This window comes from Scyliorhinus torazame, chromosome 14 (genome assembly GCF_047496885.1).
Source record: "Scyliorhinus torazame isolate Kashiwa2021f chromosome 14, sScyTor2.1, whole genome shotgun sequence".
NCBI lineage: Eukaryota > Metazoa > Chordata > Chondrichthyes > Carcharhiniformes > Scyliorhinidae > Scyliorhinus > Scyliorhinus torazame.
In genome coordinates this window covers 134,452,663-134,465,993 of record NC_092720.1, presented here as the reverse complement: position 1 = coordinate 134,465,993, position 13,331 = coordinate 134,452,663, and the positions used below count along the sequence as shown (strand labels likewise).

The following is a 13,331-nucleotide window of genomic DNA, read 5'->3' as shown; positions in this document are numbered from 1 at the left end:
TGTCAAAAGCTTTCTGGAAATCCAGATATACCACACCCATTGGCTCCCCGTTGTCTACCACACTGGTAATGTCCTCAAAAAATTCCACTAAATTAGTTAGGCACGACCTGCCCTTTATGAACCCATGCTGCATCTGTCCACTGGGACATTTTCCATCCAGATGCCTCGCTATTTCTTCCTTGATGATAGATTCCAGCATCTTCCCTACTACTGAAGTTAAGTTAACTGGCCTATAATTACCCGCTTTCTGCCTACCTCGTTTTTTAAACAGTGATGTCACGTTTGCTAATTTCCAATCCGCCGGGACCACCCCAGAGCCCAGTGAATTTTGGTAAATTATCACGAGTGCATTCGCAATTTCCTTAGCCATCTCTTTTAGTACCCTGGGATGTATTCCATCAGGGCCAGGAGACATGTTTACCTTTAACCCCATTAGCTTGCCCATCACGACCTCCTTAGTGATAACAATCGTCTCAAGGTCTTCATCTGTCATAGCCTCATTTCCATCAGTCACTGGCATGTTATTTGTGTCTTCCACTGTGAAGACCGACCCAAAAAACCTGTTCAGTTCCTCAGCCATTTCCTCATCTCCCATTATTAAATCTCTCTTCTTATCCTCTGAAGGACCAATATTTACCTCCGCCACTCTTTTTTGTTTTATATATTTGTAGAAACTTTTACTATCTGTTTTTATATTCTGAGCAAGTTTACTCACATAATCTATATTATTCTTCTTTATAGCTTTTTTAGTAGCTTTCTGTTGCCCCCTAAAGATTTCCCAATCCTCTAGTCTCCCACTAACCTTTGCCACTTTTCCTTCAATTTGATACTCTCCCTTATTTCCTTCGATATCCACGGTCGATTTTCCCTCTTTCTACCGACCTTCCTTTTTGTTGGTATAAACTTTTGCTGAGCACTGTGAAAATCGCTTGGAATGTTCTCCACTGTTCCACCATAAAGTCTTTGCGCCCAGTCTAACTTAGCCAGCTCTTCTCTCATCCCATTGTAATCTTTGTTTAAACACAAAACACTCGTGTTTGATTTTACCTTCCCACCCTCCATCTGTATTTTAAATTCCACCATATTGTGATCGCACCTTAACAAAACAAAGAACAAAGAAATGTACAGCACAGGAACAGGCCCTTCGGCCCTCCAAGCCCGTGCCAACCATGCTGCCCGACTAAACTACAATCTTCTACACTTCCTGGGTCCGTATCCTTCTGTTCCCATCCTATTCATATATTTGTCAAGATGCCCCTTAAATGTCCCTATCGTCCCTGCTTCCACTACCTCCTCCGGTAGCGAGTTCCAGGCACCCAATACCCTCTGCGTAAAAAACTTGCCTCGTACATCTACTCTAAACCTTGCCCCTCTCACCTTAAACCTATGCCCCCTAGTAATTGACCCCTCTACCCTGGGGAAAAGCCTCTGACTATCCACTCTGTCTATGCCCCTCATAATTTTATATACCTCTATCAGGTCTCCCCTCAACCTCCTTCGTTCCAGTGAGAACAAACCGAGTTTATTCAACCGCTCCTGATAGCTAATGCCCTCCATACCAGGCAACATTCTGGTAAATCTCTTCTGCACCCTCTCTAAAGCCTCCACATCCTTCTGGTAGTGTGGCGACCAGAATTGAACACTATACTCCAAGTGTGGCCTAACTAAGGTTCTATACAGCTGCAACATGACTTGCCAATTCTTATACTCAATGTCCCGGCCAATGAAGGCAAGCATGCCGTATGCCTTCTTGACTACCTTCTCCACCTGTGTTGCCCCTTTCAATGACCTGTGGACCTGTACTCCTAGATCTCTTTGACTTTCAATACTCTTGAGGGTTCTACCATTCACTGTATATTCCCTACCTGCATTAGACCTTCCAAAATGCATTACCTCACATTTGTCCGGATTAAACTCCATCTGCCATCTCTCCGCCCAAGTCTCCAAACAATCTAAATCCTGCTGTATCCTCCGACAGTCCTCATCGCTATCCGCAATTCCACCAACCTTTGTGTCGTCTGCAAACTTACTAATCAGACCAGTTACATTTTCCTCCAAATCATTTATATATATATCCTTATGAGAGGATCCCTAACTATGAGATCATTAATCCATCCTGTCTCATTACACAGGACCAGATCTAGGACCGCTTGTTCCCTCGTAGGTTCCATTACATACTGTTCTAGGAAACTATCGCGGATACATTCTATAAACTCCTCCTCAAGGCTGCCTTGACCGACCTGGTTAAACCAATCGACATGTAGATTAAAATCCCCCATGATAACTGCTGTACCATTTCTACATGCATCTGTTATTTCTTTGTTTATTGCCCACCCCACCGTAATGTTACTATTTGGTGGCCTGTAGACTACGGAGATCAGTGATGTCATCCCTCACTACTGCCCGGATGTCATCCTTAAATATCAGAGCTACACCAAATCCCTTACCATCCACTCTGTCTTTCTAAATAGTTTGATACCCTTGAATATTTAACTCCCAGTCGTGATCATCTGTTTCAGTAATGGCTACTAAATCATAGTCATTCACGATGATTTGCGCCTTCAACTCATTTACCTTATTCCGAATACTACGAGCATTCAGGTAAAGTACCCATATGTTGGCTTTTATACCTCCTTTTTGACTCCTAACACCTTTATCAGTAACCTCTACTAAGTTATTTTTCCTTTTAACTTTTCTCCTAATTTTCCTTATCACTGAATCCATATCTTCATGCTTTACTTTCCATTTATGTTTTTACTTCCCGTTTTATTCCTTTTAGTATTGTTGGGCTTATTCACTGAGCTCTCCTCAGTCACGGTACCCTGTACTGTGGCCCTTTATGATTTTTGACGATGTCTTCTCTGCCTTGCACTTTCCCCCTTACTGCCTTTTGTTTCTGTCCCCATTTTATTTCCCTCCAACCTCCTGCATCGGTTCCTATCCCCCTACCACATTAGTTTAAACCCTCCCAACAGCACTAGCAACCCCCCCCCCCACCCCAGGACATTGGTTCAGTCCTGCCCAGGTGCAGACAGTCTGGTTTATACTGGTCCCACCTCCCCCAGAACCAGTTCCAATGCCCCAGGAATTTGAATCACTCCCTCTTGCACCATCTCTCGAGCCACACATTCATCCTATCTATCCTGATATTCCTATTCTGACTTGCACGTGGCACTGGTAGCAATCCTGAGATTACTACCTTTGAGGTCCGACTTTTTAATTTAACTCCTAACTTCCTGAATTCAGCTTGTCATGTGTGTGTGTAGTGTGTGAATGGGCTGCAGGCTAAATGGGGCTGTTAGAACCAATCACCTTTTCTCCTTTGGTACTTTGTTCCCCTCTCAATGGAATTGGCAGCAGTTGGGAGGCCACATCAGAGATGTAGATGAGTGTAAATGAGTGTCTGCTATTGGCTTGTACTGAGCTAGCATTGCCGTTCTGTTCATTCCTCTTTCAATTTGTTTCCCAGAACTGGCTCCACCAGCAGCACTGAAGGTGGAAAAAGCAGAGGGTACCGAGATTGAAATCTCATGGCATGCGCCAGGGATCGACAACGCACAGGAGCTGATCGATGGCTTTGCGGTCACGTATACATCCTATGACGGGAAAGTGCGCAAGACTGATTTTGTCGACAAAAGTCGATCACGGCACCGGCTGAGGCCGTTATCCCCAGGAAGACTCTATAACATCTCTATTTTCTCAGTTAAACGCAACGTCAATCAGAATGACATCAGCAAGCCTGCTGTGCTCCTGGTGTGGACAAGTAAGTGTGCTCATTCCTCACTGCGTTTCCACGTTCATTTGATATTCCTCTTTTTCCCAACCAATCCAAACACCACCATTTTCACCCAATGGTAACTTTCGGACAAACTCCCAGTTTGTCTTTCCGCCTGCCTCTCCCTTTAAGAGAGCAGACACAGGCTGCATTGGGATATTTTGCCTTTTGCAAGCTCCGTTTGTGTGCATTAGGATTTTGTAATTGTGCAGTAACTTAACTCCACCAGTTGGGTACAAACAACAAACATTTATTTACACATGATGCCATGTACAGAGTAGTGCAGCCACGATGCTGCCAGTCTGCCTCCTGGATCGAACTGAGGAGTTTGATGAAAGAACTGCTCGGCGTTTCAAAATGCTAGGTACCAATTGGACGAGCGGGTCATACGACCCTTCAGAAGGTCGCCCCTTAAAGGGGCCAGCTACTACAGATTTTACATCAGATTAACACACACCATCCTTTTTCACAGGCTTCCGGTTCTAACTGGATGGCTGACTTATAACCTACTATTAATGAAAGGATTTGTATTCATGCGGTGCCTTTTGTGGCTTCAGATCTGGTTTACAGCAGCGCTTTCGAATTGTAATCACTGTTTTAACGGAGGTAACGTTTGTTGCCAGTGGTGCACAGAAAGGTACCATAACCATGATGACTAGGTCGTCTGCTTCAATAAATTTGGTTGAGAGGCAAATATTTACGGTACAGGTATATGGCATGCTTGCCTTCATCCACCAGGGCATTGAGTACAGGAGTTGGGAAATCATGTTGCAGCTATATAAAAGCCTGGTTAGGCCACATTTGGAGTATTGCGTGCAATTCTGGTCACCACATTATCAGAAGCACGTGGAAGCTTTGGAGAGAGTGCAAAGAAGGTTCACCAGAATGTTGCCTGGTCTCGAGTGTGTTGGCTATGAGGAGAGGTTGAATAAAGAAGGATTGTTTTCACTGGAAAGACAGAGGCTGGAGCAGACCATGGGGCGGGATTCTCCGTCCTCTCACACCCGTTTTCCGGTGCGGCACTCCCCCGCTGACAGGGGCATTCTCCGACCCTGCAGCCGGCCAATGGGGTTTCCCACTGTGGCCGCCTCCCACTGGCGGGAAATCCATGGGCGTGAGAGCACTGCTGGTGAAACGGAGGAACCCGCTGACGGAGAATCGAGCTCCTGAGGCCTACAAAATTATGAGAGGCATAGACAGGGTGGATAGTCAGAGGCTTTTTCCAAGGGTGGAAGTGTCAAATACAAGGGGGCACAGATTCAAGGTGAGAGGAGGAAGGTTTAAGGGCGATGCACGGGGTTTGTTTATCATGCAGAAAGTGGTGGGGGCCTGGAACGTGCTGTCAGAGGATGTGGTGGAAGCAGGCACATTCGCAACATTTAAGAGGCATCTGGATGGATATATGAACAGGCAGAAAATAGAGGGATACGGACCGAGTAAGGGCAGAAAGTTTTTTTAATTAGGGCCTCATGATCGGCACAGGGTTGGAGGGCCAAAGGGCCTGTTCCTGTGCTGTACTTTTCTTTGTCCTTTGTTCTCTTGTAGTGCACTGGGAGACCTGCCATGCTCTTCTTCAATATAGAGTCAGGCGATCATTTAGCTGCAGGTGAAAGGGGAGACTGAAGCTCCCCTTCTCATCTCATGCAAAACCCACACTTCTGACAGTGCAGCATTCCCTTCGTGCCCAGCTTGGATTACATATTCAAGTCTCTGAATTAGGACCTGAAAACACCAGCTTCTGATTCAGAGGCGACAACTGAGCTGCAGAAAGTACTGTGCAATCTGTAAAGTTCCCTGACCTGAACCGCCGCCGTTTACTTCACTTAGCGAATAAACCTTTTATGCCTTAAAGGTAGGATGGGGGATTTTCTGACCCTGTTTCAAGGGGGAACCCCAAAAGGGCTTTTACGCCGGTGGCTTTACCCGCCCGATTGTCCCTGCCCCCGCCAGTGACTTCATGGGGTTCTCGCTATGGAATGATGGGAAGCCCATTTTAATGCACTTAAAATTAGTGAGCCCCCCCACTATAACATCACTCCACATAAAAAAGCCACCACCCCCACGCTGGCGTAACGTCACATGGCCGGAGTTTACAATAGATTTTTTAAAACTGGAAAACAGCAAACAGAACCCGCTGGGGGGTGCACAATTGCAGCCCCCCCAAAGCAGAGAGGCACATACTCGGGCAGTATCCAGGCAGTGCGGGAGGTAGACCTCCTTTGAGGAGGTTCGGGTGGTTTCTCTGGGGTGTGGGGAGGGGGGGGGGGCGGGAGGGGATTTCCATCCATGTTTGTGGGACCATTCCATTTTTTACCTTTATTCGTCTCTCAGGAGCCTAAGTTGCTGGCAAAGTGACGTTGTGGGACTGGCCTCCTGGATTTTCTTTCCTCCAGAGTATTCACAAATTTGGCGGGAAAAGCCAGCAGCACAGCCGGCAGGCTACGGCCACTTTTCCCACACAAGTTGACACTTTGGGAAGAAAAAAGAAAATTCTATGCATGCTGCATATTGCATGATTTTACAGCCCTGTTCTTACAAAACATATTTGACATGGGGCTTCGTAGAATTTTGGTCACCTCCAGGAACATTTAAAGCTGGTGGGTGGAACCCAAGTGCCAAGGTCCCACGCCCATTTCCAATTTTAATTTATATTTGTTTTTCTGAGCTAAATTAAACTTAAAAGTCACACATTGTTCCTGACAATGTGCGATCTGAAAATGTGTCTTTATAGGAGATGGGCAGCACGGTAGCACAGTGGTTAGCACTTGCTTCACAGCGCCAGTGTCCCAGGTTCGATTCCAGCTTGGGTCACTGTCTGTGCGGAGTCTGCATGTTCTCCCCGCGTCTGCGTGGGTTCCCTCCGGGTGCTCCGGTTTCCCCTCACAAGTCCTGAAAGACATGCTTGTTAGGTCATTTGGGGACATTCTGAATTCTCCCTCAGTGTACCTAAACAGGTGCCGGAGTGTGGCGACTAGGGGATTTTCACAGTAACTTTAATGCAGTGTAAATGTAAGCCTACTTGTGACAATAATAAAGATTATTATTATTATAACCACCTGAGGGGATTAAAAAGCTTTGAATGGACCTCATGAATGGGAGCTATTTTTTACTGTCAAAGGTGTATGAGGGAGAACTATATTAGATGGTTAGATGTTTGTTTTTTCTCATCTCCGCGTGACCCCTGACATCTGCCATGGTGAATACTGGGTGAGTTGCTATGGAGGCAGCATGGAGGATATGAGGGGCCATGAGGATTGGGTAGGTGGGGGGCATGAGTTGGCATGCATGTGACTTGAGTTGGCATGAAGGGGGCATGGGGAGTGGGTCAGGTGGTGTTAAGGGTGAGAGCCAGAGGGCCTATAAGCTTTTAAAACAACCGGGCTGAAGCAGCCATTCTTCTAGTGTCTACTAGACATTCTTAGAGTCAACCACATTGCTGTGGATCTGCAGTCACATTTTGACCAGACCAGGTAAAGATGGCAGATTTCCTTCCCAAAAGGGCATGCATGAACTAGATATCTTTTTACACCAATCGCTGGTAGTTTCATGGTCACTGTCACTGAGCTCAAGTTTTCGATCCCAGCTTGATAAATTTAATTCAAATTCCACCAGCTGCCATGGTGGGATTTGAACACCATGGCCGGGATTCTCCGAAACCCCGGCCAAGTGTTGACGCCGGCGTCAAAACCGGAGCGATCGACGCCGGCGTCAACGGGCCTCCAGGCCCAGGCATTCACTCCTTCCTAGGGGGCTAGGAGAACGCCGGACTGCTGTGCGCTGCTCCGGCGCTGAAAACCGGTGCGCCACGGCCGGCGCGGATCCGCGCATGGCGTGGGTTGCCGTCTCCGCGCCGGTCCGCGGGCAATATGACGGAGCCCTACAGAGGCCCGTTGCAGAGGAACACCGGTCCCCCCCCGCCCACCGGAATTAGCTTGCCCGCCAATCGGTAGGCCCCGATCGCGGGCCTGGCCACCGTGGAGGTCCCCCTCCAGAGTCGAATCCCCCTGCCTCCCCACCCCCCCCCCCCCCCCCCCCCCCCCCGCCACGCAGCCAGAACGCTCAGGTCCTGCCGGGTAGGACCATACGTAACTCACGCCGATGGGACACGGCGGAACTCGGCGGGCACTTGGCCCGTCGAGCGCAGAGCATTGCCGCAGGGGCCGCTTTCAACGGCCCCCGACCGGCGCGGCAGCGACCCCGCAGGCGCGATTGCCGCCGATTCTCCGTCGGCGGCCTGGCATCGGAGCGGTGTGGTGTGATTCGCCCCCCCCCCCCCACCCCCCCCCAGCAATTCTCCGACCCGGCGCGGGATCAGAGAATCCCAGCCCATGACCCCAGTGGGTTAGCCTGGGCATCTAGATTACCACTTCGGTGACAGTACACTATTGTCATTGGGTGCATGGTAGGCACATTGAGCGTTAACCTGTCTTTCTCTTTAAGATGCTCACTGGCCGTGCTATGTATCTCCATTTTTCTCTGATTTTAGTTCACAGTGATTCACTCCTTCCTTCCCTGCCACCCCATCTCGCCAGAACCTCCGCAGGGGTATCCTGTTTCCTTATGCTGCACCTCTGTAAAGTGATGGCAGTTTCTCTTCTTCCCACCAGAACCTGGTCCTATTGGAAACCTGTCGGTAGCGAACGTCACTGCTTCCAGCATATCTATCACCTGGTCTTTGCACAGCTCAAGACAGTCGATCATCAGCGCTATCCGCCTCTCTCTGAAGTCTCCTGATGCAACTGCAGAAATGACTGTTTTGCTGGGGTCTAACCTCACGCACTACACCTTTCGGTAAGTAAAGTAATGACACTCGTTCGCATCAGCCTGTCTCCGCCCCACTAATCCTCACCCCCAGCCCCCCATTACCAGGCTGAGGGGAGTATTCACTGCTATAATTTTCCCCAGCTCCAGTTGTCAATGAGGTATGTTTCCACAAATGTAATCTTTATTAACAGGCAGTTCCTGCCCAATGGGATCTTGCCCCTCTTCACCAGTCTCAGTTGGAACTATGCTTTGGATTCAACAGCTGAACTTCTGGTAGTTGGAGGTGGAGGGGCTGATGGTGACAGTGTAATAGTGGGAGGAGGGATTTAGCCATGATTCTCATTGCTGATTAATGTTCAGTAACCTAAATTTGGGACATGGAGATAGGCTGGGAGGTAGAGGAGTCCATAAAATGGTGAGGAAAAGCAAGGGGTGGGTGTGCCCATTATTATCCTGCTACCATGGCATTCTGCAGGTGACAGAGAAGCTGGGGCATTGCCCTTCTACCCTGAGTAGAGCCAGTGTAGAGTCCAATTGAGGGCCGCTTCCTGCTAGCAATGGCAGTTTATCAATAGTGCGTAGCCCCTCCCCCATATGGGCAGACCACCTGATGAAACCTGGTGGCCTGCCAATGGGCTGAGGGATGGGAAGGTCCTCTTAATCGCATGTCCCATAGGGCTCCCAGTGACAATGGCTGCAGCAACATCTCTCCCCTCTCACCCCACTGCCAGACTGGCCCTGACAACTTTCAACCTCACTCGCCTTGTTTCGAGGGCAGCGCCCTGCAGCAGAGTGCAGAACCTGCAGTGACCACCACTCCCAGTGGAGTTCCAGAGACTGAAGAGCTGCCCACACTCTGAGTGGCCGGCAGCTGTGGGGGCAGGCAGCTTTCAATGGGACAGGGTGCCTTGACAGCAGCTAATAACCTATCGCTTGAGCCTAAAAGGTAGCTGAGGGTCCCCAACAATCCATGGTGGGGTTGCCCCTGCTTTTCTGCCTGTCACCATGCCCCTTCACTGCCCCAACAAAATCTAGCCTATCATGTGGCTATTGGCCTGTAACATTATAGGTAGCAGATGAGGAACACATCAGCCCTGATAGAATGGCGGAGCAGACTCGATGGGCAGAATGGCCTAATTCTGCTCCTATATCTTATGAACTTATGATTGTATTTTAACAATGACATGGTCACAATTGAAAAGCTCTACCCAGGACCAGGTGTGCAAACTAGTCATTCAGGCATGGTACTGTGAATTCAGGCTATGAATGCTGTGCCAGTGCAACAGTATTCCAAAATTACTCCGCACCAAGAAAGTTGGTTGGGGGGGGGGGGGGGGGGGGGGGTGTGATGTGGGGTATGGGGCAATCGGTGGTCAAATTCCAGTCTTTTAAAGTAATGGATTATTTGCTTTTCCTTCTTGTTTGTCTGCAGTGACCTTTCTCCGGGAGAACTTTATACAGTGGAAGCCATGCCACAGATGAGTCTTGAGGCTCAGGAGGGCCTTTTGGAGGGTCTCACAGCTCCACCCTTACCTGTGTGGACACGTAGGTTCTGACCCTCTCTGAAACGTTCTATATGGCTTTGCTTTACTCTCATTGCACCAGAAGGGATCTAAGGCTCACAGCAGTTATGCCTGAAAGCAGGTTAAATGGGAAATCATTCGTTGAGTAGCTGAATCTGTTCGGATTAAGTGGACTGATGATAGTTGTACATCAATCCTCCGTTCATCTTTAGGGTATTGTGCTGTCTAATTTCTTTTACTTATTCATGGGATGTGAGAGTCGTTGCCAAGGCCAACATTTATCGCCCATCCCTATAAGAACATAAGAACATAAGAACTAGGAACAGGAGTAGGCCATCTGGCCCCTCGAGCCTGCTCCGCCATTTAATGAGATCATGGCTGATCTTTGTGGACTCAGCTCCACTCTCCGGCCCGTACACCATATCCCCGAATCCCTTTATTCTTTAGAAAGGTATCTATCTTTTTCTTTAAAACGTTTAAAGAAGGAGCCTCAACTGCTTCACTGGGCAAGGAATTCCAGAGATTCACAACCCTTTGGGTGAAGAAGTTCCGCCTACACTCCGTCCTGAATCTACTTCCCCTTATTTTGAGGCTATGCCCCCTATTTCTGCTGTCCCCGACCAGTGGAAACAACCTGCCTGCATCTATCCTATCTATTCCCTTCATAATTTTATATGTTTCAATAAGATCCTCCCGCATCCTTCTAAACTCCAATGAGTGCAGTCCCAGTCTACTCAACCTCTCGTCATAATCTAATCCCCTCAACTCTGGGATCAACCTAGTGAATCTCCTCTGCACTCCCTCCAGTGCCAATATGTCCTTTCTCAGGTAAGGAGACCAAAACTGAACACAATACTCCAGATGCGGCCTCACCAACACCCTATACAATTGCAGCATAACCTCCCTAGTCTTGAACTCCATCCCTCTAGCAACGAAAGACAAAACTCGATTAGCCTTCTTAATCACCTGTTGCACCTGCACACCAACTTTTTGCGACTCGTGCACCAGCACACCCAGTTCCCTCTGCACAGCAGCATGTTTTAACATCTTACCGTTTAAATAATAATCCATTCTGCTGTTATTCATCCCAAAATGGATAGCCTCACACTTGGCAACATTGAATTCCATCTGCCAGACCCTAGCCCATTCACCTAACCTTTCCAAATCCTTCTGCAGACTTCCGGTATCCTCTGCACTTTTTGCTTTACCACTCATCTTAGTGTCGTCTGCAAACTTTGACACATTGCACTTGGTCCCCAACTCCAAATCGTCTATGTAAATTGTGAACAACTGCGGGCCCAACACTGATCCTTGAGGGACCCCACTAGTTACAGGTTGCCAACCAGAGAAACACCCATTTATCCCCACTCTCTGCTTTCTGTTAGTTAACCAATCCTCTACCCATGCTACCACTTTACCCTCAATGCCATTCATCTTTAGTTTATGCAGCAACCTTTTGTGTGGCACCTTGTCAAAAGCTTTCTGGAAATCCAGATATACCACATCTATTGGCTCCCCGTTATCTACTGCACTGGTAACGTCCTCAAAAAAATTCCTTCAATTTGATACTCTCCCTCCCTCCTTAGATATCCACAGTCGATTTTTCCCCTTTCTACCGTCTTTCTTTTTTGTCGGTATGAACCTTTTCTGAACACTGTGAAAGATCGCTCGAAATGTTCTCCACTGTTCCTCAACATGAGAAGTATTTGGCAGGAAGGATCAAGGAAAACCCAAAAGCTTTCTATAGGTATGTCAGGAATAAGCGAATGACTAGGGAAAGAGTAGGACCAGTCAAGGATAGGGATGGGAAATTGTGTGTGGAGTCTGAAGAGATAGGCGAGATACTAAATGAATATTTTTCGTCAGTATTCACTCAGGAAAAAGATAATGTTGTGGAGGAGAATGCTGAGCCCCAGGCTAATAGAATAGATGGCATTGAGGTACGTAGGGAAGAGGTGTTGGCAATTCTGGACAGGCTGAAAATAGATAAGTCCCCGGGACCTGATGGGATTTATCCTAGGATTCTCTGGGAGGCCAGGGAAGAGATTGCTGGACCTTTGGCTTTGATTTTTATGTCATCATTGGCTACAGGAATAGTGCCAGAGGACTGGAGGACAGCAAATGTGGTCCCTTTGTTCAGAAAGGGGAGCAGAGACAACCCCGGCAACTATAGACCGGTGAGCCTCACGTCTGTAGTGGGTAAAGTCTTGGAGGGGATTATAAGAGACAAGATTTATAATCATCTAGATAGGAATAATATGATCAGGGATAGTCAGCATGGCTTTGTGAAGGGTAGGTCATGCCTCACAAACCTTATTGAGTTCTTTGAGAAGGTGACTGAACAGGTAGACGAGGGTAGAGCAGTTGATGTGGTGTATATGGATTTCAGCAAAGCGTTTGATAAGGTTCCCCACGGTAGGCTATTGCAAAAAATACGGAGGCTGGGGATTGAGGGTGATTTAGAGATGTGGATCAGAAATTGGCTAGCTGAAAGAAGACAGAGGGTGGTGGTTGATGGGAAATGTTCAGAATGGAGTACAGTCACAAGTGGAGTACCACAAGGATCTGTTCTGGGGCCGTTGCTGTTTGTCATTTTTATCAATGACCTAGAGGAAGGTGCAGAAGGGTGGGTGAGTAAATTTGCAGACGATACTAAAGTCGGTGGTGTTGTCGATAGTGTGGAAGGATGTAGCAGGTTACAGAGGGATATAGATAAGCTGCAGAGCTGGGCTGAGAGGTGGCAAATGGAGTTTAATGTAGAGAAGTGTGAGGTGATTCACTTTGGAAGGAATAACAGGAATGCGGAATATTTGGCTAATGGTAAAGTTCTTGAAAGTGTGGATGAGCAGAGGGATCTAGGTGTCTATGTACATAGATCCCTAAAAGTTGCCACCCAGGTTGATAGGGTTGTGAAGAAGGCCTATGGAGTGTTGGCCTTTATTGGTAGAGGGATTGAGTTCCGGAGTCGGGAGGTCATGTTGCAGCTGTACAGAACTCTGGTACGGCCGCATTTGGAGTATTGCGTACAGTTCTGGTCACCGCATTATAGGAAGGACGTGGAGGCTTTGGAGCGGGTGCAGAGGAGATTTACCAGGATGTTGCCTGGTATGGAGGGAAAATCTTATGAGGAAAGGCTGATGGACTTGAGGTTGTTTTCGTTGGAGAGAAGAAGGTTAAGAGGAGACTTAATAGAGGCATACAAAATGATCAGGGGGTTGGATAGGGTGGACAGTGAGAGCCTTCTCCCGCGGATGGAAATGGCTGGCACG

General features: G+C 47.9%; 1 protein-coding gene across 6 annotated transcripts in view; it reads left to right on the top strand.

The window, feature by feature from the left end:
* The window catches only part of sned1 (sushi, nidogen and EGF-like domains 1), a 376,981-nt gene that overhangs the window by 176,874 nt on the left and 186,776 nt on the right, over positions 1 to 13,331 (top strand). For all 6 annotated transcript variants that reach the window (XR_011934549.1, XM_072474925.1, XM_072474927.1 and 3 more), the window contains exons 17-19: positions 3,470 to 3,763; positions 8,383 to 8,566; positions 9,972 to 10,084. Coding sequence is in view for 5 of the 6 variants with exons in the window: in XM_072474925.1 (XP_072331026.1) it covers positions 3,470 to 3,763; positions 8,383 to 8,566; positions 9,972 to 10,084 (591 nt within the window). In the remaining variant the exon portion in view is untranslated. The remainder of the gene's footprint in view (positions 1 to 3,469; positions 3,764 to 8,382; positions 8,567 to 9,971; positions 10,085 to 13,331) is intronic.